The sequence below is a fragment of the Salvia hispanica genome, chromosome 3, assembly GCF_029641045.1.
Source record: "Salvia hispanica isolate PSC_SH4W2 chromosome 3, Shi_PSC_v1, whole genome shotgun sequence".
NCBI classification, from domain to species: domain Eukaryota; kingdom Viridiplantae; phylum Streptophyta; class Magnoliopsida; order Lamiales; family Lamiaceae; genus Salvia; species Salvia hispanica.
In genome coordinates this window covers 48707745-48732602 of record NC_142694.1, presented here as the reverse complement: position 1 = coordinate 48732602, position 24858 = coordinate 48707745, and the positions used below count along the sequence as shown (strand labels likewise).

The 24858-nt window shown below is 36.3% G+C and overlaps 2 protein-coding genes and 1 non-coding gene across 4 annotated transcripts; all 3 read left to right on the top strand.

The window, feature by feature from the left end:
• The first annotated feature begins 1427 nt into the window (after positions 1-1427).
• Positions 1428-2885, top strand: LOC125209063 (uncharacterized). Its single transcript, XM_089066683.1, has 3 exons — positions 1428-1481; positions 1572-2082; positions 2607-2885. The coding sequence occupies exons 1-3, from the start codon at positions 1428-1430 to the stop codon at positions 2642-2644; spliced, it is 603 nt and encodes a 200-aa protein (XP_088922809.1). The 3' UTR covers positions 2645-2885.
• Positions 2886-16936: 14051 nt separating this feature from the next.
• Positions 16937-21050, top strand: LOC125212843 (cation/H(+) antiporter 18-like). 2 transcript variants are annotated; one of them, XM_048113118.2, is made up of 3 exons: positions 16937-17051; positions 18245-18455; positions 18675-21050. In XM_048113118.2, exons 2-3 carry the CDS (start codon positions 18264-18266, stop codon positions 20895-20897), a joined length of 2415 nt encoding a protein of 804 aa, XP_047969075.2. In that variant the 5' UTR covers positions 16937-17051; positions 18245-18263; the 3' UTR covers positions 20898-21050. The 2 variants fall into 2 exon arrangements, with proteins under 2 accessions (XP_047969075.2, XP_047969074.2); XM_048113117.2 differs by lacking the exon at positions 16937-17051 and having other exon boundaries at positions 18185-18455.
• A 2431-nt stretch (positions 21051-23481) lies between these two features.
• TRNAV-UAC (transfer RNA valine (anticodon UAC)) lies at positions 23482-23554 on the top strand. The gene has a single exon. It is a non-coding gene; the product is annotated as a tRNA-Val (tRNA).
• Positions 23555-24858: the final 1304 nt, after the last annotated feature.

The following is a 24858-nucleotide window of genomic DNA, read 5'->3' as shown; positions in this document are numbered from 1 at the left end:
CTGCAAGGAAATATATACACATCAGATCAAACTCCATAGAGGTGTATTCAAATACGAGTATATATTAAGGCAGAACTAAAATCTGGAATTGGATGGCCCCGAGTAATGCCACGTGACATCCTAAATTAATGGATTAAGGGGATTATTAATAATGGTCATACCATGTATATAAATCGTAACTCGCCTTGTTTTCATCGTTGCAGTCGAGCTTGAAGAACACAACATCGTTGTATTTTTCAGACAGCTCCTGATATCTGGGTGCAATTGCCTTACACGGTCCGCACCTGTACAAATTATATGTGAATTATTATTTCAAAATCACCAAAATCATTTACAAAATTGTATGATCAAACAAACTCTCCTCATAAAAAGCTCATAACATGGATATAAAAAAACTGAGAAGGTTCTTGGTTCCATTTATTTGTTTGGTATGACTCTTTAATCATCGTTGCTACTATATTAGGCATAGTCATTCCTTCCTCAACTCAGGTAGATAGTCATTCTATAATGGAAATTCTATTTATCCATTCTACCTAAGCATCCCCTAAGTCCTCACTCACCAAAACCATCAACTAAGCACACTTGTTGAAAATATGAATCAAGCAAAATTATTAACTCAAATGAGAGAAATTATCAAGTGTCTTATTTACAACTTATACCACTAGAGCCCACCAGTTAACACTTATAATAAGGATATGGGTTCTACTATCAACTAACACTATTTTATATTTAATTATCATCTTCCTCATGTTCCTTACTTTACCAATTATGCATTAATTCTCGTGTCGTCCCCAAATGTATTTATTTTTTTGGGATAGAGAGAGTATCAATTTATTTCTATCAGTATCAAATCTATTCTAAGAGTATTATTGTGATTGATTATTAGAATATTTTCCTTTTTTAATAACATTATTATTTATTTCCATAAAATGTAAGATTTGTGTTGTTGGACAAATTTTACTTATGTAGAAATCTAATTTGGTGTGCACTGTCCTTTATCCTTGAGTCGAAACCTTCACATAATTACCACATTGATTTTGTTTTGAAATTTACAATATTGAATATTTAATTATTTTTGCAAGCATTAAATCTATCAATAATAGGAAGTGCGAATGTGATCAAATACGTATGCCATTGCTATGAAATTTGTGGCTCAAGACTCCTCTAATTAATTTAAATTAACTGTTAAATTTTTTTATAATGTGAACACGAACTTCATGCTGCTCTCTTTGTCTGTATTTGAGGCGAATTGACAAGAATTAAAAAATGTAAAAAATCTTTTTAAATAATTTACCACTAAATTACTAATATCCCACATCTCCTATTTCCATACAGTGTTCTTTCTACTCTAACAATATTGCTCGCGTATCTAAATTTAATTAGTTAAAGTATGAGAGATAATTTGGAAATAAATTAATATATAATTGATGATTAGATTGTTAACGAGCAAACCGATATTAGAGCATCCGCAGCAGGCTGCGGTGCTCATCCGTCCGTGCCGCTGAGCACGGTGCCGTCCGTCCGCCGATGATGCTCGTCCGTCCATGCCAGCGGCACGGCGTTGCTCTTAGCTAAGAGCATCCGTAGAAGTAGCATACGGAATCCTTCGGAGGGAGGACACCAGAGCGAGCGTTCTGAAATCAGGGGATACCGGGGCTACACAGGGAGTCGCGGCTGGACTCATTGCAAGGCAGCCATGGCCGAATCAAGCCGCTCACCGAAATCCCCCTCAACGAAGCGGCGGAAATACCGGCGGTAATTGGAGCAAGAAAACGGAGGAGGAGAAACTGAAGCTCACATGTAATCACTGTGGAAAGAAAAAGCATACTCGGGAAACATGTTTCGAACTCCATGGTTACCCGGAATGGTGGGAGGATCGCAAATCTAAACAGAATCAAGCGCCGTTTCGAGGGGGAAGAGGAGTAGCTGCCATCGCGAACAGAGGGGGAGAGCCGGCTGCCACCGCCGGGAGCAACACCGAGGCCACAACAATCCGAGGCGGCAGCCAGCAAGGGCCGGAGGAGATAACCCTTGGTACAGTTTCCTTCGCAAACGGCGGAAATGGAGTGGAAGCGGATGGGGGTAAGTTAGGGTTTGGGGGTTTACCCTCAAGCCCTACCTTTTTTGAAAAATTAGGAAATGCACCCCAACCTATTAAATATCCCATGAATCAACCCCAAAGATCCATAAAATTCGAAACTCAACCTCTCGTTTTTAAAAATCCCAAATTTGCCCCATTACTTTGCCAGAATAAATTTCAGCCACTCGAAAATTTGTCCGAAAATATGCCCGAATCATATGCTTTGTCCATATCCTCTGATGCCAAGAATCACAAATGGATTTTTGATCGTGGAGCTACAGATACTATAACTTTTGATAAATCTGATATATCTAGTATGCACAGGGCACCAAAAAGTCACATTCAAAATGCAAACGGAGAGTTGACGATAGTAGAGGGAGCGGGAACTGTTAAAATCTCACCCAGTTTGACATTGTCTAATTGCTTATATGTCCCCTCTATGTCACATAAATTGCTATCTATTAGTCATGTGACTAAAGAGTTGAATTGCACTCTCCTAATGCAACCCAATTTCTGCCTTTTGCAGGATATCAGGACAGGGAAAATTATTGGACGTGGCACTGAGCGGAATGGGCTGTATTATGTGGATGAGATAGAGCAACACGGAAATGCTATGATGGCTCACGGGACGGCTGGCAGGGAGGCTTGGTTGTGGCACCGCCGTCTAGGACATTCTTCATCGGGTTATTTAAAATTGCTTTTTCCTAAATTCAGTAAGGATTTGTATTGTGAAACCTGTGTTTTGGCCAAAAGCCACAGACAAACCTACAAATCAAATAATACCAGAGTTGATTCTTTGTTTTCTCTTGTCCATTCTGATGTTTGGGGTCCTTCACCGGTTTTAGGGGGGCAAGGTTTTAAATATTTTCTTCTTTTTGTGGATGATTGTACTCGTATGACGTGGGTATACTTTATGAAACAAAAAAGTGAAACCTTCCAGCATTTCACCCATTTTTACAACCTAGTCCAAACCCAATTTCAAAAAACCATAAAAACTCTTCGATCAGATAATGGAGGAGAATTTGTGAACTCTGATATGAAACAGTTCTGTCACGATAAAGGCCTTGTACACCAAACTACCTGCCCATATACCCCAGAACAAAACGGAGTGCCAGAGAGGAAAAACAGAACCCTTTTAGAAATGGCTCGTGCTATGCTTATCGAATCCAACACCCCAAGAAAATTTTGGCCTGAAGCAGTGGCCTCCTCAGTCTACCTATCAAACAGACTACCTTCGAGCTCACTAAACTTGAAAACCCCGCTAGAGATCCTCTCAACACTAGCGCAAATCCCATCACCTTTAACCCTTCGACCTCGGGTGTTTGGCTGTTCAGTTTTTGTCCACATTCCAAAACACGAAAGAACCAAATTATCCCCATGTGCAGTCAAATGTGTCTTTGTGGGATATGGAGTAAACCAAAAAGGATATAGATGTTTTGATCCTAAATGATGTAATCAATTGCTAACTAATTACCAATCCCAAATTGAGACCAATTTTCAACCATTAGATTAGAAGATCTTGTGGTTAATATGATGCCAAGTGTAATATATTTTAAATTTAAATAATTATTAATTAAATTAAAAGGGTATTAATGTCAAATCCTATATGTAGTAATTATAACTAACTACTTTCTCTCTGCTCAGAATCATCTCAAATCTTTAAATTTACGTAACTCTCTCAATTTAAATTATTTTTTCGCAAAAAATATATCAAATTAAAGATAATTTAATAAGGATTCCAACGAGATCTCAATTGCATATGTTCCGACGATGTTCGGGTGATGAAATTTGATAAATAAATTTCAATTTTCGTACATGTTGATAAGTAGCTATTTTCAACAAACACAACAAAAAATCTCAATATATTGTAGGCAAAATCTCAATATTATGCATGTCCAATCTCAATAAAAATGTGCTGATATTCCAATGTCATATTGTTGATATTTGTAATACACAATGTTGATATAAAAAAACACTCACGAAAATTATCATATGATAACATAATGACGATATTACCCTTTTGTTGATATTTTGTCTACTATTTATTGAGATTTTGTGAGCTTTAATCTCATCCACTCATTTTAAAATCCAAGGGTGGAGATTTAGTCTTGATTTTGGATTAGGGTGCTAAAAGCATTAGAATAGGACCCTTGATCCTAAATCTAATCGTCTGTTCACCACAATGAACTGCGATTTCCTCGAAACAGACTACTACTTTAGCCATCTTAGTGGTCAAGGGGAGAGTGGTAGTAAGGTCGACCCACTAAGCTGTCCACCAATTCCAGTTTATCATGCACCAGCAAACCTGGCAGAGGAAGCAGAGGAGGCTGACAAAACTGCCGAGCAAATCTCACATATACAGCTCCCAACGCCCAATGCCACTGTCCAGAATACTCCCTCACTGATATCCACTGTAAGTCCTTCTGTAGACTCTACTACACCTGAAAGAAGTTCCCTTTTTTTTTTTTTTTTTTTTAACACCTGTGCGGTGGAGGGTTCGTGGGTCCCTCATCCCTCCAAATCATCAATGGTCTCCTTACAAAAGTCATGCCCAAAAGTGACATGTACAACCATTCAAAGAGTAAGTCAATGTCCAATCCACACACATGGGACGGACACTAATCTACTCTCTACCTATGCAAACAAACGGGGCCAGTCAAACAAACCAAGACTAGACAATCATTTCCATCATCCGAATTGAAAATTCGGCATTCCCATTTGATCCATCCGAACCATTGCTTTAGTCCTTGCCGACGCCGTGTTGTGGTTAAAATCAAACCAGTGACTTTCCTTGCTTCCTTGCTCAGCTAACCAAATTGCCACCTTGTTGCCTTCCTTTGGAATAAAGGAGATCCTAAGCGTCATGTACTTCAGTTTGTTGCGGATCTCTGTGACTCTATGGCGCGTGTTGGCTGACCCGTATTTCTCGGCTTTGAGCATCGCCACAACTTTCTGATCCAGAAGCTCCCTTAATTGTACTAACAGTGTTACTGAAGGGAATCAAGAGACAGGTATAGACTCAGGGGAAGAGAGTCCAGATGAACCTGAGATTTGTGATTTGCTCGAGGAGCAGATTAGTGAAGGAGTTGGGGGGTACAAATTACCCTCAAGATTAAACAGGGGAGTTCCACCGAAAAGATACAGTCCTGACATTCACACAAAGGCAAAATACTCAAAAGCCTTTCTGGCCAAGAATCACCTCTCAGAAATGGCTCATGCGTTTGAAGCAGCGCTGTATGAAGAAGACGAAATCCCGTGTACTGTGGAGGAGGCCTGGAGGCACAAGCATTGGAGAGAAGCAATGCAGAAAGAGATGGGAGCACTGGAAAGAAATGGCACCTGGGAAAAGTGCATAATACCTGATGGAAAGAAGGCAGTCGGATGCAAGTGGGTATTTACAATTAAACGTCGACCTGATGGCTCTATTGAAAGATATAAAGCACGATTAGTTGCAAAGGGATATACGCAGACCTACGGAATAGACTATGACGAGACATTCTCCCCAGTGGCGAAAATGAATACTATCCGAGTTCTACTTTCAGTAGCTGCGAACAGAGATTGGCCCTTACATCAGTTTGATGTTACAAATGCATTCCTGCACGGAGAATTGAAAAGAGAGGTATACATGGAGGCTCCCCCCGGTTTTTCCGATGGTTACAGTAAAGGAGAAGGATGCCGACTACGAAAGACCCTGTATGGACTCAAGCAGTCACCTAGAGTTTGGTTTGGGAGGTTTACTGAGGCTATGGTAAAGTACGGATTCAAAAAGAGCAACTCAGATCATACCTTGTTTTTAAAGAAAAGAGATGGTCGAATAACCTGTCTGATCATCTATGTAGATGATATGATCATTACTGGTGATGATACTGTAGAAATTGAAAGGCTCAAGGAGGGCCTATCACAAGAATTCGAGATGAAGAACTTGGGAAACCTTAAGTATTTCTTGGGGATAGAAGTATTAAGGTCAGAAGGAGGTATTTTTCTAAGGCATAAGAAGTACATACTGGATATTCTTGCTGAGACGGGGTTACTAGATTGCAAACCAGCCGACACACCAATTCTAGTGAACCACGGACTGCAGATCGTGGAAGGAGCAGAACCAGCAAGTCAGAGCAAATATCAGCGCTTGGTAGGAAAACTAATATATCTGTCTCACACCAGACCTGATATTGCTTATGCAGTAGGCATTGTGAGCCAGTTCATGCACCAACCACAGAAGGATCACTATGAAGCTGCGCTAAGAATCGTGGGATATCTAAAAGGAACAGTTGGACATGGAGTATTGTTCAAAAGAAATAAGCATCGAGGGATCTATGGATACACAGATGCAGACTGGGCAAGCAATCCAGTTGATCGGAAATCAACAGGAGGTTACTTCACCTTTGTTGAAGATAATCTAGTTACTTGGAGGAGTAAAAAACAGAAAGTAGTTGCACTATCCAGTGCCGAAGCAGAGTTCAGAGGTATCAAGAGTGGATTGATGGAAATTTTATGGCTAAGAAGATTGATGAAGGAGATTGGATTGCCACAAGGAAAAAGTCAGTTGTTTTGTGATAACAAGGCTGCAATTAGTATATCTGAGAACCCAGTACAACACGACAGAACCAAACATATGGAAGTCGACAGGCACTTTATCAAGGAAAATATTGAGAGCGGAGCCGTGGAACTACCCTTTGTACGATCTGAAGATCAGTTGGCGGACATCCTCACCAAAGCGGTCAATTCGAAGAGCTTCTCCAGCGTCCTGTGCAAGTTGAGCTTCGGAGATCCCACCACTCAACTTGAGGGGGAGTGTTAACAAAGGAATAAAGATCAGAATCATCCAAGGAAGGAAATAGAATTAAATCAGTATAAATTGATTGAGCAATTGATTGTAAATTGATTTTAGGAAATCATACCATATACACATATGTAAAACTCTATATAAAGAGTAGTAAGAACCGATGAATATACAACACACAATTTCCTACAATCTATCTCTTATACACTACTCTTCCCTCTTCTATGGCCGATACCAAAAACAAGACACACGTGGCGACGTCTCATTCGCCAACGGCATAGCTGTTGGCTTATTTAATTTTTTTTAAATGCGAAATTAATTGAAAAAAATGTTTTTAAATAAAAAAAAATATTTTCCCACTTCCCAAAAAAAATATATCCGTTTTCTTCTCACTTTTAATTTATTTTTTAATTTTTTTCCCCCAAAATTCACATTTTCATCTATAAATACCCCCACTTCAACACAAAAAAATCACATTCTCATCTATTCTATCATCATCTACATTCTCTCATCTTTTTTCCTCATACTCTCTCATCTAAATTCCCACCACACTACACAATGTCCGGCTCCGTCGATCACCCCTCTGGCAGTCGCGGTTGGAACCACGATTGGTTCGACTCCGAGGCTGGATTTAGTCCGGAAATGCAATTTACGGCTCCTCCTCAATCCCAAGGTTCGCAAGCTCCAAGTGGCTACCGCCCTTACCCGGTGCACGACCTAAACGCCTCCGGGTTCGGGTGGGCACCCGAACCCGGATCGGGAGGGAGCAGCAACTCTGTTCCTACTCCTACTTCTACTCTTACTCCTCCTGTTCGTGGCACCCGCACCCCATACACTCCGGGTGAGATGATAGCGATGTTCAAAGCCTATTTGGCAGTCTCCGAAGATCCGGACGTCAGCACGAACCAAACCGGGGATACGTATTGGTGGTGCATCACTCGCCTCTACAATGAAACCCGCCCGGATGGAACCATCTATCGCAATGATAGTATGGTGCGCAATTGCATCTTCAGATGCAACTTAGAGATCGGAAAGTTCCAGGGGTACTTCCAACCGGAAGAGCGGGCGGCGGGAAGCGGCAAGAGCGAGCTCGACATCATCAGTGCCGCCTTGGCGACCTACCAAAGCTTGGAGTTTAAACCGTTCAAGTACCTCGCTTGTTGGCAGGAGGGGCGCCAACATCCGAAGTATAGGGGTGGCATAGTTGCATCCTCCTCCAGCTCCTCCAGCAAACGGTCCAAGTCGGTAGCCCTATCCGACGGCGCCTCCGATGATGTGGCTACCCAGCTTGCCGGAACTAACTTGGGTAGCCCCGACGCTGGCCCAAGCAGTTCCCCCCCGCAAGGAAGGAAGAAGGCGGCGGCCAACCGCTCCCGCTTCCGCTCCCTTTGTGCCTCCTCCACCTCCGAACAACTCGTTGTGGACCCTCTTGGGCCAACTCTATTTGAACGATACGTCTAAGATGACTCCGGAGCAACTTGCAACACATGAGCAAATGATCCGGGGTCTCAAGAGGCAATTGGGGTTAGAGGAGTAGTCTTCCACGTGTGTAATTTTTAATTTGTAGGATTTTAATTATGTATTTTTTTATTTTCTAGGATTTTAATTATGTATTTTTATTTTTTAGTATTTTAATTATGTAATTTTTATTTTTTAATGTATTTTTATAATGTAGAAATGTTTTTAATAATTGGAGTATTTAAATTGAATAATAGAATGGTGGGACCCTTGAGCTTGTCCTTAGCTAAGAACACGGATGTGGGTGTTGTGCTCTTAGCTAAGGACAAGGAGTAAAAGTGGGTCCGGGCCCACCTCCGTGCTCTTAGCTAAGAGCACGGATGAGGATGCTCTTAGATTCTAGATTAAGTAAAGATACATAATAACAATCACTAATATCAAATCAAATCTAACATTTTCTGATAATAAATAATACTCCCTCCGTTCTATAACAGATGTACACTTTTCTCTTTAGTTTTTTCCACAAAAGATGTTACATTTCTTTTCTTTTTTTGAAAAAATTCCCTCTCTATTTTCTAACACACAAAACAACATCTGCTAAAATCTCGTGCCATTCCAAGTGTGCCATCTATTATGGGACGGGGGGAGTATTAGATAAACTAAACAACATATTATACAATAAAATGAGCTGGAATATTGGAGTATATGAAATCTATACGTTCAATTACGCATATATTGAACACCCTCTGTCCTCCATTAATTATCCACTTTTGCTATTTTCCGTTCCCTATTAATTGTTCATTTTCATTTTTACCGTAAATAATAAGTAGAGTCAACATTTCACTAACTTATTTCATTCAAAATTTATTATAAAATCAATAAATAAAATATGACTCATATTTCACTAACTTTTTTAATCCACTCTCCTTTATATTTTTTATTTTTAAACCCGTGAAGGAACCAAAGTGGACAATTAATGGGGAACGAAGGGTATATAAACCTTTTCAATTATAAATACCCATGTACTCCCTCCGTTTTTAAAAAATAGGTACATTTGAAACGGCACGGGTTTTAATGCATAATTTGGTAAAGTAAGAGAGAGGGTGAGACAAAATTGGTAAAGTAAGAGAAAGGAAGAAAAATATTGGTAATGTAGGAGAGAGGGTGAGAAAACTTGGTAAAGTAAGAGAGAGGGAGAAAAAAATCGGTAGGAGAATGGGAGAGAAAAAAGTAATGGAATTAATCTTAGTGGATTATGGGACCCACTTTATTAGGGAGGTGTAAATGACATAGGTGGTAAATAAGTTGATGTATAAGGGCGTAAAGATTTCCAAAAATAGAAAGTTTGAAAGTTGCTATTTTTAAGGAACATACTAAAATGGAAAATATTGCTATTTTAAAAAAAACGTAGGGAGTAACGAACTGTGAAAACATTTATATTAAAAATTACTCCCTCCGTCCCAATAAATATGAAACGTTTGCTTTTCGGCACAAGATTTTATGTAGTGTTGTTTTGTGAGGGAAAAGCAGAGATAAAATTATTTTAGTGTCACAGTTATTATTGAAGGCTAATTCCATAAGCTAATTCCATAATTGCATTTAATTAATCTTAATGGATTATGTGATCTATTTTATTAGGGAGGTGTAAATGGCATAGGTGGTAAATAAATTGATATAAAAGGTTATAAAGATTTCTAAAAATAGAAAATTTGAAAACAGTTATTTTTAAAGAAAAGACCAAAATGGAAAGTGTTGCTGGAGTAATAAACTGTGAAAACATTTACAGTAAAAATTATTAGTTTACAAAACACTCTAGCTAGTAAAAGACACAAAATGAAAATTCATGGCTCTATTTTAGTGTCACAGTTATTATTGAAGGCTAATTCCATAACGTGTTTACATCACTAGGTACGAGGTTATACCGAATCGTTACATCAGTGAGGTAATAATTATTATGTAGTGATAGTCAATTTTGTGATTTACTAATATTCCATTTGTAATTTTTATAATTGACTAAACTTTTGTTAAATTGTAATATCATTTAAATCTATAAATTGTAGTTACAATTTAACAAAAAATTAGTCAAATATAAAAAAGTGCAATACAATAGTATTAGTAAATCATAAAATTAACTACCACATTTAGTGCATAGTAATTAATTACTTCACTGATATGATTCGGCATTGTTTCGTACTTTAGTGATGTTCTGTAAAACTAAAACTACTAAAATTATGATAAAGCCATGATTTATTTTATCTCTCTTTGGGGTTTTGTAAACTATGTTTTCACAGTGTATTACATTAATATTTATAATTTAAGGTATTTACAATTGATGGGTAAAGTAACGTACAATTTCACTGAACCTGGGATTGGGAAGAAGTAGGCTCGTTCTTCTTGAAAATCCTGAGGAACGGAGAGTCCTTGAATTGTTGTGCTGCAACGAGAAAGGAGAGAAAGAAGGTGTGATAATGATTACCTAAATTATCTTTGGTGGAAGTTGAAAATTGACGAGAAAGAGATTGAGTCGGAACTGCTTCTCCTCTTCTGCGGTCTCTATCTTTACTCTCTTCAATTTCTCTATGATTGTGAATTGCGAAAGAGTAGTGTTGTTATATATAGCAGATTAAATTAGGGTTTAGTATTTATAAAACCGTGTATGAGAGAGAGCAATGTAGATGGAAAATTTTGAAACGGTTATGGAAAGAACGATTAGGTTTAATTGTAAATCGATTCACGAATGGGTGGAATCTTGGTGCTCAAGAAAAAAAAGGGTTGATCAATTGGACTCACTAGTGTATAAGATTTACACTTACTTATTTATGGCCCAAAGCCTATTTTATTTTAATTACCTAGGTCCAAAGATTGTAAGTAAGTAAAAAAAAGAAGAAGACTTCAGTTGCATTTATTTATTTTGGACTATTTTCGTCGTATTATTTAAATTCGTCCTCAACACGGAACTGAGTCATATAAATAGTCCTTAAGAACAGAGATTAACGAATTAAAATTGTGATTTTAATATCACAATTCAAGCACGTACAACCTTTTATGTAGTGCCTTAATGTTATTCCAAGCACTTAAGCAACAATTATTTTATTCGTTCGAGAACAAAAGTATTAAACTTTATTCCCGACATCTCGACTCGCAACAAGCTTGGATTCACACAACAACACAATTATAACTTCAATTAAGGCAATCATCAAAGCAAGAATATTTTACGACAAGTTTCATTTATTTACCTAATGTAACGACATTTAAAAGAAATATATTCCACAGGGTTTTGGTTCGAAATTAGGGTTCAAAAGTTGGGTGTTACAAGAACACTATATGGAAATAGGAGATGTGGGATATTTGTAATTTAGTGGTAAATTATTTAGAAAGATCTTTTCTCTTTTTAATTCTTATCAATACGCCTCAAATAAAAATAAATAGAGTAGCAAGAAATTCGTGTTCACATTATAAAAAAAAATAACAGTTAATTAAAATAATTAGAGGAGTCTTAGCCAAGAATTTCTTAGCAATGGCATACATATTTGATAACATTCGCACTTCCTATTATTGATAGATTTAATGCATGCAAAAATAATTAAATATTCGATATTGTAATTCAAAACAAAATCAATTTGTGGTAATAGTTCCGATTCTTTTGAGGATAAAGAAAAGAGCACACCAAAATTAGATTTCCACATAAGTGAATTTGTCCAACAAGTCACAAATCTTACATTTATGGAAGTAAATAATAAATAATATTGTTAGAAAAGGAAAATATTTTAAGAATCAATCACAATAATACTCTTATAGTAGATTTGATACTGATAAAAATGGATTAATATTATTCCTTCTATAGTTGATTGTAACACCTATTTAATGGGTGATTTACAGAAGAATCATAAGCAAGAAATACAATGGATGGTATCATAGCAGATTCAACTCCAATTTTATTTGATTTATTAGATACTCTAGTTATTCCTTGTATAGTTGATTGTAATACCTATTTAATGGATGATTTACATTAGAATCATAAGCAAGAAATACAATCAATCAATGACATCAGAGCAGTTTCCTTGTTCAAATAACTCAAATAACACTAGAGTTGATTCCTTGTTTTCACTTATTCATTCTGACACCGGGTCCATCATTTTCACTTGTTCATATTGATGTGTGGGGCTCATCCTTTGTTTTGGAGCCCAATATAATATAACTGGCGTGTTGTTATATAATATTTATTTATAAAAAAAGAAAAAATGGAGAATTTTCAGTACTAGTAGATATTTTAATACTCCATAACAATATTTTGTGTGAAAGCTTACTTAGTTGGGCTCTCAAATTATGCGTCGGCCCAACCCCAATTTCTCTCGGGTTGAAAACGAATAGCAGCACCATTTCGTTTCGAAAATGTTAATAATTTCATGTCAACTGCATCTTCTATCTGTATGCACCCATGGATTTAAAACTAAGGCCATGTTTGGTTGTCAGGATTCTGTCTGAGAAAGTAATCTGATTCCTTAAATTTTAAATTCCTGTGTTTGTTTCAGTTTTTAATCAAACTGGGAAAGTAATCAGAATCCGAGAACAAGGAAAGTTAGTACAATTTTCCAGGATTCTGAATCCTAGCTTTTCTTAGTTATTCTTTTTCCCAGTTTTAGGATTCTTACATATATAATGCAATATAGTATAGTTTTATTATTATTATTATTATTATTATTATTTAGAATATTTTAAAAATAATTTAATATAATCATACTACTTAATTTTAGAAAATAAATAACTATGATTAAAATTATCATAATTATAACTTATTTTATAATAATTCATAATAATAATTAATAATTTATTAAATAATTTAAATATAATTATATAATATAAATCGTATGATAAATAATAATAATTATTATTATTATAAATTAATAATTAATCAATAAAGTTATAGTGTAATTTTCAGTTATTAAATTTATTCACTTATAACATCCTTAAATATTATAATTATAATACTAATTATTAATATTATTATTATTATTATTATTATTATTATTATTATAAATGAGTATAATATTTCAAACTATAATTATATGTATTATTTTATATTATGATAAATAATCCGTATTTAAACTATCCATTGTAATAATAAATATAATAATATAATTATTATTTGTAATTAATATTTTATTAAGTATTTATGTTATTATTCTTTTTTATAAATAAAAAATAATAAGTATATTTTTAGTTTGGTGTTTAAATTAAATATAAATTTAAAATCTTGATATTTTCCAAACACAGGAAAGTAAAGTTACTAGGAATCATATTCCCGGGATTCATTTTCCCAGGAATCATTTTCCTTGCCAACTTTACTTTCCCGTCAACCAAACATGGCCTAAAGGTATTCCTCAAATATAATCATATAAAATACCATATCAGAATTTTGACCAAATGAAATAAATACATTTCTCTTAAAACGCCATTATTAAGATTGCAACATTATTATTAAGGAAATTCTCGGTTATTGACAACTTTAAATTCTATACATACGTGAATATTTAAAACATGTTTCATTAGTTTAAAAAGTGAATATGGAGAAGTGATATAGCTTCGAGTACTTAATTATCTACGGGAAAATTAGTTCGATCTTAACTGGTATTTTAGAAACATAGTAGTATTATATTTTTGGATGACTTAATTGATGGAATGATCAATCTCTTGATTTAAAAATATGAACTCATAGCTAACACTTCTTGGTAGCTACATCAATATTTGTAATATTTAAAAAATGGGAAAGGCCACAATAATTTGAGATGGAAGAAAGACATTAGGGGGTGTTTTTTTTTTTTTTCTTTTTAAGTTTTCAATTTTTATTATTTCCTACATGTATGAAGTGTATTAATTTTTTCTTATAGATAATGATTTTAATGCGGCGAATGATTGATATTTAGAGCTCTATGATTGGAAAGCGAAAATTGTTGTTTGGTTATTTATTATTTGAAAATAGTGGTTGATAAGAAAATATACTTTGGCAGTTAATCTGAAATACGGTTGTTTAACTTAAACTAATTATTTTGAAATAGAAAAACTCTATAAAGACGTATTAGAAGAGTATTTGAAACTTTTTTACAAAAATTTTATAATATTCTCCCGCTTAAGATGTCACGTTTACCTTTTTATTTTGTCCCAACTATGATCACACATTTTCTTTTTTGGAAACTTTCTCTGTTCAATTAATACACTCAACCATTTTTTCCCCTCCTATTAAAATATTTATCTTTCTTTCTCTCTCTATTTTAATGCTTATACCACCTCTTCTCTCTCCAATTAAACACTTTAATCAATAACTCATAAAATTCTGTGTCGGCTAAGGAATGTATAATTTTAGCCGGGACGAAGGGAGTAATTAATTAAGTAGGACTGACCCAAAATCTAATGAACTGAATATCCCTGTTTACGACAGATCGTGCATCATCACATCATTGACTTGTACTATTAAACTTACTAATCAACAATTATAAAAATTAGTTATTGTGATGTATACTGCATAGACGTGCTACCATGGCTAACTGAATCTACCCAAGTTGCAGGTGATTCAGCTGGATTCCCGGTCAAATCGTATTGCTGTGAAAGGATTAATTAATTACTCTTTTTCTACCTGTACTAAACCTTCTATTTATGATACGACCATTATCCACCTATTCTCTCAAAGAATATCCATAGGATATTCTATTTTATCATATCTTTTTCTCTCTTTGTCTCATGACATATGAGATATTTATTGTGGGAACAGGTTTTTAACGGTGATGTTTAGCGGTTAAATAAAGAGAAAAAAGTACAGAAAAAAAAAATTGAAAGGGGATGAAAATAAAAGTGAGATATATAGGATGACCTAAAAGGGAATATACATAGCTTATAATGGGTTTGATGAAGTATTAGATTTGATTGAATCTATTTCACTAGGATATTATTGTATCCCAAGCATTATAAATATGTGTGAAATATTGCTAATCATTAGACATTTAATATTATTCGTTTTGAGTTTTACTTATTTTGATTCTTGCACATTCAAAAATTTTATTGAGATTTTAAATTTGACAAAATTCACAAAATCAAAGATCGAATTGTTATTTTATTCATTACTTAAAGTTATAAAGGAAACGAACAAATCAAGCTTTGATTTTTATTAATTTTGTGAAATTAAAAATCTCAATAACATTTTATAATATAGAAAAACAAACTAAATATAATAATCAAAACAAACAATGTTAAATGTACTTCGAACAAGTTGACATCTACTCCCTCCGTCTCATTCTAAGTGGAGCATTTTTATAACAACACGGATTTTATGTAGTGTTGTTTTGTGAGTTAAGTGGAGAGAATAAACTAAGAGAGAGGAAAAAAAGAAAGAAAGTGATGTTTCTATATTTAGAAATATATCTTTAGAGTGAGACATTTCCAAAAATAAAAATGGTTTATTTGAGTGGACGAAGAGAATATAACATAGACTATTGACAATATAATTAGCCATTAGCAATTTAAGATAATTAGCGACCACAACAGATGATAGTTAGCAACCCGTTCCTAAAACCACAAACAGATGATAGTTTAGGATTTGGTTTGATTTACCTTTTTTTAAAATCAGAGATAAACCAAATTATATTTTATCAAATAGTAAATCAAACCCAATTTTCCGCCTAATCAAATTATGAATACCCCTAGCTATACGTAAAGGTGCATTGACAAACTCGTTCAATTTCACCTAATATATTTATAATTTCAATTTATGACCTTCAATTATGGAGTTATATATTCCATCGAGACTCCGAGGCAATTATGTGATCCAGTCCGACGAGGCATTACGTATAATAGCTTGAATTGAACAATTTCATAAGCTCAACTTGTTAAGCATATCGATTATTTATGTGTGGTGCATGTAATTATTGTTATTTATATGCAAAGTTGACGCATAAAAAATTATTACAGACTATGTTCTAAATTTTAGTCGAAAATATTTTTTTAGGTAATTTAGATGATTAATGTTGCTCTTATCTTTTATATGGAGTAATACTTTTAGAAAAATTATGAAATAAATTTGAAGACTAAACAAAAAAAAGTTGACTTGATAGAGGTTTAAGTTTTTCGCCGCCTTCATTTATGTCCTCTATGTTTATATGATTTGTATATGTGTCGCGTTAAGGTTTGTTGGAGATTAGTCCATTATCTATGTTCTTACTATATATTTATATTCATGGTTTACTGATGTATGTTTGAATTGTGATATAAATGAGACAATTTCCACTAGTCATGATATAATGTTATATTTTTCAAAGGGAGTAACATCGCTATGTGTAATTTTAAAAATATTTTATTATTATATTATAACTGCCATAATGCAAGGATAATGTATTTACCAAAAAAAACCATTTAACACAATAGAATGTGTTTACTAAATTTGGTACTAATATCGAAGTTGACTAAAAAGAGGGTTCAATTTAAAAGGGGAGGTTTATCCAAACATAGCCTTTTAAACAATTGCAAAAGTCATGTTAATTTTTTAGTGCATGATTAGCAAGACCACTTCTCTCCCTCTCTATAAGTAGCAGTTTAATTGATAAGCAATTCTACTCATCTCTCTCTATCTCTATCTCTAAGCATAATATATCATTCTTCCGCTATCTTTGGAACACTACCCTTTTTCCTTCAGCAAATCAAGGGGCAAGTCTTGTGCAGTCTTTCCCCTACATTTCCATTGTTAAGGTTTCTAATTCTCTCTCAATATCTATATATATACTTATAGAAATGTGTATGTGTGTGTGTGTGAGAGGAGCCAGTTATGGAATTTTTGGAGTTTCATGTGATATTTAGGTGACAGCCTTTTATGGAAATTCCCATGTTCTGCGTGGAGAATATTCTCCCATGATTGCAGTATATTTTATTTTTCATTCAACTCTATTTATTTTAATTAAAGATACACTTCTTAATTATCAGATAGTATTTTATATATTCCGGGATTCCTTAGTGCGGAATTGTGACACTTTGGATAAGAAAAAATATTAGTATTTCAAAAACATAGAATTTGGAAGTTTCTAATTAAATTTATACACGTAATTCTTTTGGGTCATTATTTAATTTAAAAAGATGTCGGGAACGTGATATATACCGTTGAATTACTATATTTCAAGAATATAGAAAATTTTGATTTTCAGAAATTAGGTTGGCCAATTGCCTGTACGAGTAAAGTAATTGGGTAGTTCGATCTTTGCATAACTAATTAGTGTATGCGAATAGATTACTTGATATGATTAGGTAAATCCTTCGCGAGCTTATTACTAGAGGAAACATTTCATGAGAAAAATATAAAATATTAACATCGTCATTAAAAATATCCATTCTGAATTGTCGATTGATAACCAATATTGTAATATGTGACCATTAATATTGGGTTCAGATCACATTTATTAATCACATAAGATATGACATAGGACTGACAACTAGAAAATGGTAATACGAAAACTCGTATTATCCACATGCTTATGAATCACTGGTTAATTTTCAAAATCATTTATAAGTAACCACTACTAGTAATTCAGTATTGTTTCTTGAGTAAAACTTAACTCGTTTTTTTCACTCTTTCCCCACTAACATTCCAAATATGTGTACAATTTTTCCTGGACCTTGAATAGAAAATGATAAGAAGGCAATCAATGGTAAGAATAATTAGATATAGTATAATCGATCATGTCGTGTCACACTTTTCCTTGGAAATTTCTTGTAAATTAAGGCTAGAACTAGTGGAGGTACGTACTAATTCGAGTCAAAATGAACCATATGACAATTATTCATTCTTTGCTAACACTTTTCTTTATCCCCTTAATTTCTTGTAAGCTCATACCATTAAGCGTTATATATAACACTCTTTGATATAATGTGTTGGTGATGACTTGGTGTAGGTGCAAGTAAGTGTATAGAATGGCTCCTAACGCCACCAAATGTATAACGCCTATGAAAGCGACATCCAACGGCGTATTCCAAGGCGACGATCCTCTTCACTACGCGCTTCCCCTGCTCATCATACAGATATGCCTCGTCTTGCTCCTCACCCGAGCCCTTGCTTATCTTCTCCGCCCACTCCGCCAGCCACGTGTCATCGCTGAAATCATAGTATGTTTTCTTCCTCTTCATATTTTTTTAATTGATAAATGAACAGAAATTTAAAGGCCGTGTCATGGTGGACTCAAACCTGAGACCTTTGGCCGCAGAAATTAATCACTCTACCAGGACAACACACACGCACACTTTTCTCTTCAATTTTAATATAACACACGGTAAATGATAAGTAGGCCTCACGTTTCAGTTACTAACTTGATACGATGTGCGTAGGGTGGAGTTCTACTAGGGCCATCAGCTTTAGGCCGCAACGAGAAATATTTGCATGCTGTATTCCCAGCCAAGAGCCTCACAGTTCTAGACACCATTGCCAATTTGGGTCTCCTATTTTTCCTATTCCTGGTGGGACTCGAGTTAGATCCAAAATCACTCAAACGCACCGGGAAGAAAGCCATGAGCATCGCTCTGGCAGGAATCACCCTTCCATTCGCTCTCGGAATCGGGACCTCATTCGCCTTCAAAGCCACCATCTCCTCCGATGCAAAGCCCGCCCCCTTTCTCGTATTCATGGGCGTCGCCCTCTCCATCACCGCCTTCCCGGTCTTGGCACGCATATTGGCCGAGCTGAAGCTGCTAACAACGGACGTAGGCCGGATGGCCATGTCCGCTGCTGCAGTCAACGACGTGGCCGCTTGGGTTTTACTCGCTCTTGCCATCGCCTTATCCGGCACCGGCCGCTCCCCTCTCGTCTCTCTATGGGTCTTCTTATGCGGCTTCGCCTTCGTCTTTCTCTGCATCCTGGTGGCCCCACCTGTTTTCAAATGGGTGGCGCGCCGATGCCCTGAGGGCGAGCCGGTTGACGAGATATACGTCTGCGCTACTCTAGGTGTTGTACTGGCGGCTTCACTGGTGACGGACACAATCGGAATCCATGCCTTGTTCGGAGCCTTTGTGGTTGGTGTTCTCGTACCGAAAGAAGGCCCGCTCGCTGGGGCTCTGGTGGAGAAGGTTGAGGATCTTGTTTCCGGTATTTTCTTGCCGCTCTACTTCGTCTCGAGCGGGCTCAAGACGAACGTAGCCACTATCCAAGGCGCGCAGTCTTGGGGCCTCCTCGTGCTAGTGATCTGCACCGCGTGCGCGGGGAAGATCTTTGGCACGGTGGTGGCTTCGATGCTGTGTAAGGTCTCTTTCAAGGAGGCCCTCACGCTCGGTTTCTTGATGAACACGAAGGGACTTGTGGAGCTTATCGTGCTCAACATTGGGAAGGATCGCGGAGTCCTCAACGACCAAGCTTTCGCTATCATGGTGCTGATGGCCTTGTTCACAACGTTCATCACCACGCCGGTGGTCATAGCGATATACAAGCCGGCTCGGGTGGCCACGGCCGAGTACAAGCACAGGACCATCCAGAGAAAGGAGTGCAATACACAACTACGTATCATGGCTTGCTTCCAGAGCACCCGGACGCTTCCTACGCTGATTAATCTGATGGAGGTCTCGCGCGGGACGGGGAGGCGAGGCGGCCTCCGCGTCTACGCAATGCACCTAACCGAGCTCTCCGAGAGATCTTCCGCGATTCTCATGGTGCACAAGGCTAGGAACAACGGGATCCCCTTCTTCAGCAAGGAGAAGGCGACCGATTCGACGCAGGTCGTCGTCGCGTTCGAGGCCTTCCAGCAGCTCAGCCACGTGTCCATCCGGCCGACCACGGCCATCTCGCCGTTGACGACGATGCACGAGGACATCTGCAGCGCCGCGGAGGCGAAGCGCGCCTCCGTGGTCGTGCTGCCCTTCCACAAGCACCAGAGGCTCGATGGCCACTTGGAGACCACTCGGGAGGAGATGCGCCACGTCAACCGGCGCGTCCTCGAGTGGGCCCCTTGCTCGGTCGCGATCCTTGTGGACCGCGGCCTGGGCGGGGCGGCCCACGTCCCCGCCAGCAACGTGGACTACGCGATAACGGCCTTTTTCTTCGGCGGGCCCGACGACCGCGAGGCGCTAGCGTACGGGGCGCTCATGGCGGAGCACCCCGGCGTCAGGTTGAACGCCGTGCGATTCTATGCAGAATCGCACGGCGGAAGCTCTGTGAAGGTGGATATTATTAGCGATGATATTGACAGGTTCGAGTCGAGGTCGGGCGACGAGGAGTTCATCTCGGGTTTTAAGGAAAGGGCGGGGAAGGACGGGTCGATTAAGTATGAGGAGGCGGTGGTGAAGGATGCGGCGGAGGCGGTGGAGGTGATGCGGGCGCATAAGAGTTGTAATTTGTTTTTGGTGGGGAGGATTTCGGAGGGGGAGCTGGCGGCGGCGATGAAGAAGAAGAGTGAGTGTCCGGAGCTGGGGCCGATTGGGAATCTGCTGATTTCGGCGGAGCTGTCGACGACGGCGTCGGTGCTGGTGATGCAGCAGTATCGGAGCCAGTTGAGCGGGCATTCGTTGAAGTCTTTGCAAGAAGATGAGGCAGCGTCGAGAATGGATGACTATGATTCTGAATGAAAGCTTTGATGTGAGGAGTTGATCAATCGTGTGAGATAAAGGTTGTGAATAAGCAGCGAACTATCTTGTTTAGGAGTTTGTAGCAAGATTTGTTCTTTTCATTAATGTAATCTTGTATTTCATGTATATATTTTCGGGTTGAAAACAAATTAACTTCTTTGTGATAAAATAGTGTTTCAGGATATCAATGTACCTCTATCGGAGTAACAAAAATGATGAAATACGTAGATTACATACAAAGCAGTAAATCGTGTTTGAATGAACGTAACAACCTCAGAAGTAGTACACACTAGAGATGGAATCAAAATTGGACATGCTTATACTCCGTCTCTTTGTGCTAGAGACATTTCGTTTCGGCATGAAAATTAAGAAAAATATTTGTGTTAAGTGATTTAAGTAGGGGTGGGTAGGTAAGGTATACCTTACCGAAACCACCATACCATATACCTTACCGTAAATACGGTATGCGAAAAAGTCATACCTTTACCTTACCAAAGTTTTCGGTATACCGAACTTCGGTATACCTTATTTTCGGTATGGCGAATTTCCATACCGATACCATACCTCATTTTCGGTATACCGTACCGAAGTTCGGTATACTTTACTTTTGCGGTATACCTGACTTTCAACATCAATTAAAATAGAAAATTAGAGTATTTAGAATATTATTTATATTTTATAATTTTAAAAATAAATTAAATATAATTTATTCATAATTATATTTATATTTCACAATAGATTTTACAATTTAAAAATATATAAAATATATTTTATATATAATTGTGTTTATATTTTTGTGGTATATACCTTAGTTTACGGTATATACCTTAATTTACGGTATATACCGAATTTCGGTATGCAACGGTATACCGCGGTATTTGAAAATTCATACTGTTACCTTACCGGAAGATTCCGGTAAGGTATCATACCGTACCGAAAGTCACGGTATACCGAAAATTCGGTATTTTCGATATTTTTTCGATACGATAAGGCCGGTATTTCGGTATTTCGGTATTTTTTCCCAGCCCTAGATTTAAGTAAAGACTGAATAAAGCAGGAAAATAGAAAGAATGAGAGAATAAAGTAAGATAAAGTAAAACAAAAGATAAGAAATGTGTTATTTTTTTGCCCAAAAAAACAAATCACTCAGCTACAGTGAGACAACTCAAACAGAAATATGACTCGGTTAAAGAAGGACGGAAGGAATAGTTAGACACAAACATAAATAAAATATACTCCCTCCATTCCCCTAGTTTTTGTCCACTTTTGCCATTTTCTTACCTCCCCATATATTGTCCAATTTCACTATTTATTATAAATGATAAGTAGACATCACATTCCACTAACTCGATATTCCACTCACAATTTATTATACAATTAATTCTCCCTCCGTCCCCATTAATTGACACCAATTTTCTTTTTTCTTCCGTCACTTATTAATTGACACTCTTACTTTTTACTACTTTTTATACTTGACTAACTCATTTAACTCACATTATATTACTACCTCCGTCCACCAAAATTTGTCCCACTTTGACCCGACACGGGTTTAAAGAAATGTAATAGAAAGTGAGTTGAAAAAGTTAGTGGATTGTGAGTCCTACTTTTATATATTAGTTTTATAATAAAATGTGAGTAGGAATGAGTTAGTGGAATATGAGGTCCACTACCAAAAATGGTAAAAGTGAAATGAGACAAATTTTTGGGGACGGACGGAAATGGAAAAATGAGACAAATTTTGATGAACAGAGATAGTATAAAATTAATATTGTAGGACTCACATTCTATTAATTTTTTCAACCCAATTTCCACTATATATCTTAAACCCCGTGCCAAATCGGCTAGTATATGAAAATGAGATCAAATCCCAACAACCATTCCAATTCACTTTTCTTTATACTTAAAACCCGTGGACTAACAATGGAGGAAAGACGGAGTACTACTGTACTAGTAATTTAATTGGTCAATGTGTTTATCGACCTTCAGTACGTGTACGCAATTAGCTCTTTTTCCCTTTCTTTGAAAATAACATTAATGAAGCTTCAATAATTAGCTTATTGAAAAGTGTTTTTTCCCTAATTAATTGTGTACTATTTACTTTTTCAATGGATATGTTGTCATATTGATCGATACTCCCCTTCCAATTCCATTTTAATAGAGTATTTTCTATTTTGGAAAATTTTAGAATTATTGTGTCATTTTTATTTTTGGTAAAAAATATCTCTTCGTCTCTCTTACTTTATTTTCTCTTTCATTTAACACTATTCTTAAACTTCGTAAAAAATAAAATATTTCTATTAACAAGGAAAGGAGGATGTACTATTTTTAATAAAAAAAAATTCCGGTATTTTAAGAACGAACAAATGATTAAATATTAAGATGGTTCCGTATTTCTCCTTGCGTAAATAGATAGGGACTTCAGTTTCTAAAGTTTAGGAAATTTTAAAAATGAACCAAAATATTTTTATTTCTCACGGAATATTTAGATCTATTTTCATTTCCAATACAAATAGTATCTCAAAATTTATAAATTGCTAATACAATAACTGTGATAATTTTAATGGAAGACTGCTTTGTCACATTAGTTGCTATGGTGTAGTGGTTATCACGTTAGTCTTACACACTAAAGGTCCCCAGTTCGATCCTGGGTAGCAACATTTGTTTTGTTTTTGTCAATGCAAAACAAAATCAACACCAAAAATAATTTTTAATAACTTAACACTGTGTCATTGATATACCCATATATCAACTTAACAATAATATCATGTTAGAAATAAAAAAAATCACTTCCTGACCTTTTATTTCATGTTTCCAATACAACTAGCTAGCGGTTTCGATTAATATAAAAAAAACGAATAATACAGAGAAGGTTCAAAGCAATAAATAATTAAGATCTACTATGAATTAGTTGACAATAGCCACCTTTGAATGTGGAGAATCTTGCAATCCAACATAATACTACAATTAATGCAAGCAATGACTTTGGAGATTAATATATATCTGTAGAATATATGTTTTGTACCTCTTGGATTAAGGCTGGTGTCATTTTTTGACCCCCCATTTCCTCAAAATGATGTATGACTTGTGCAAGAAGTGAATATAATATAATTATAAAATGGCGTGTTACTTTTTCAGTTATAAATTATCCAATAGTATTAATGTGGTCCATGGTTGCAAATGTGTTTCATTTTAAATAAGGAGTAGTTGATCATTGGGATATATAATGATAGGCTATCAGAGACAACTTCCAATTTTTGTGTTATATTTACCCAACATACCATGCCAATTGCCAGGCGTGCTGCTACAACGGTACTTTTGATTTGTCTAGTAGTAATTGTTATTATTGACTCAATGGGATGACTAATTTAGATATTACTCTATTAGCGTTTGTTTAGTTATTGGAATAGGATATCTTAATTAGTCATGGTCTCATAAACTCAGTGATAAAATATAGGGGTTAGACATTAGAGTTATGATGAGAGAGTATAATTTTTATGTTGTTTTGTGTCATAGTCTCATAGATACGACCTGAAAACACACAATTGGCCGTAATGTATAACTTAATTTGACAACCTTATGAATGATTAATTAAAATTCAAATTATTTCATGGTAATTGTGAATGATTTTAGGGGTGTCAGATGACAAGTGGGCTGGGCCGCATTCAAATTATTTCATGGTAATTGTGAATGATTTTAGGGGTGTCAGATGACAAGTGGGCCGGGCCGGCCCAGCCCAGGCCAGACCCATGTCTGAGGCGGGCTGGGCTGGGTCGGGCCTTTTCTAATTTTGCTAGGCCCGGCTCGGCCCAGACTCACTTGCCATGTGGACCCGGGCTGGGCTGAGCTTTGTTTAAATTTTTTGTTTAAGTATTTTAAAGATATTCTAAATGTATTTTATGCAAAATAAAACATATAACTTGTATTTTTATATCTCATTAACTAAATCTAAATTTAATAATGT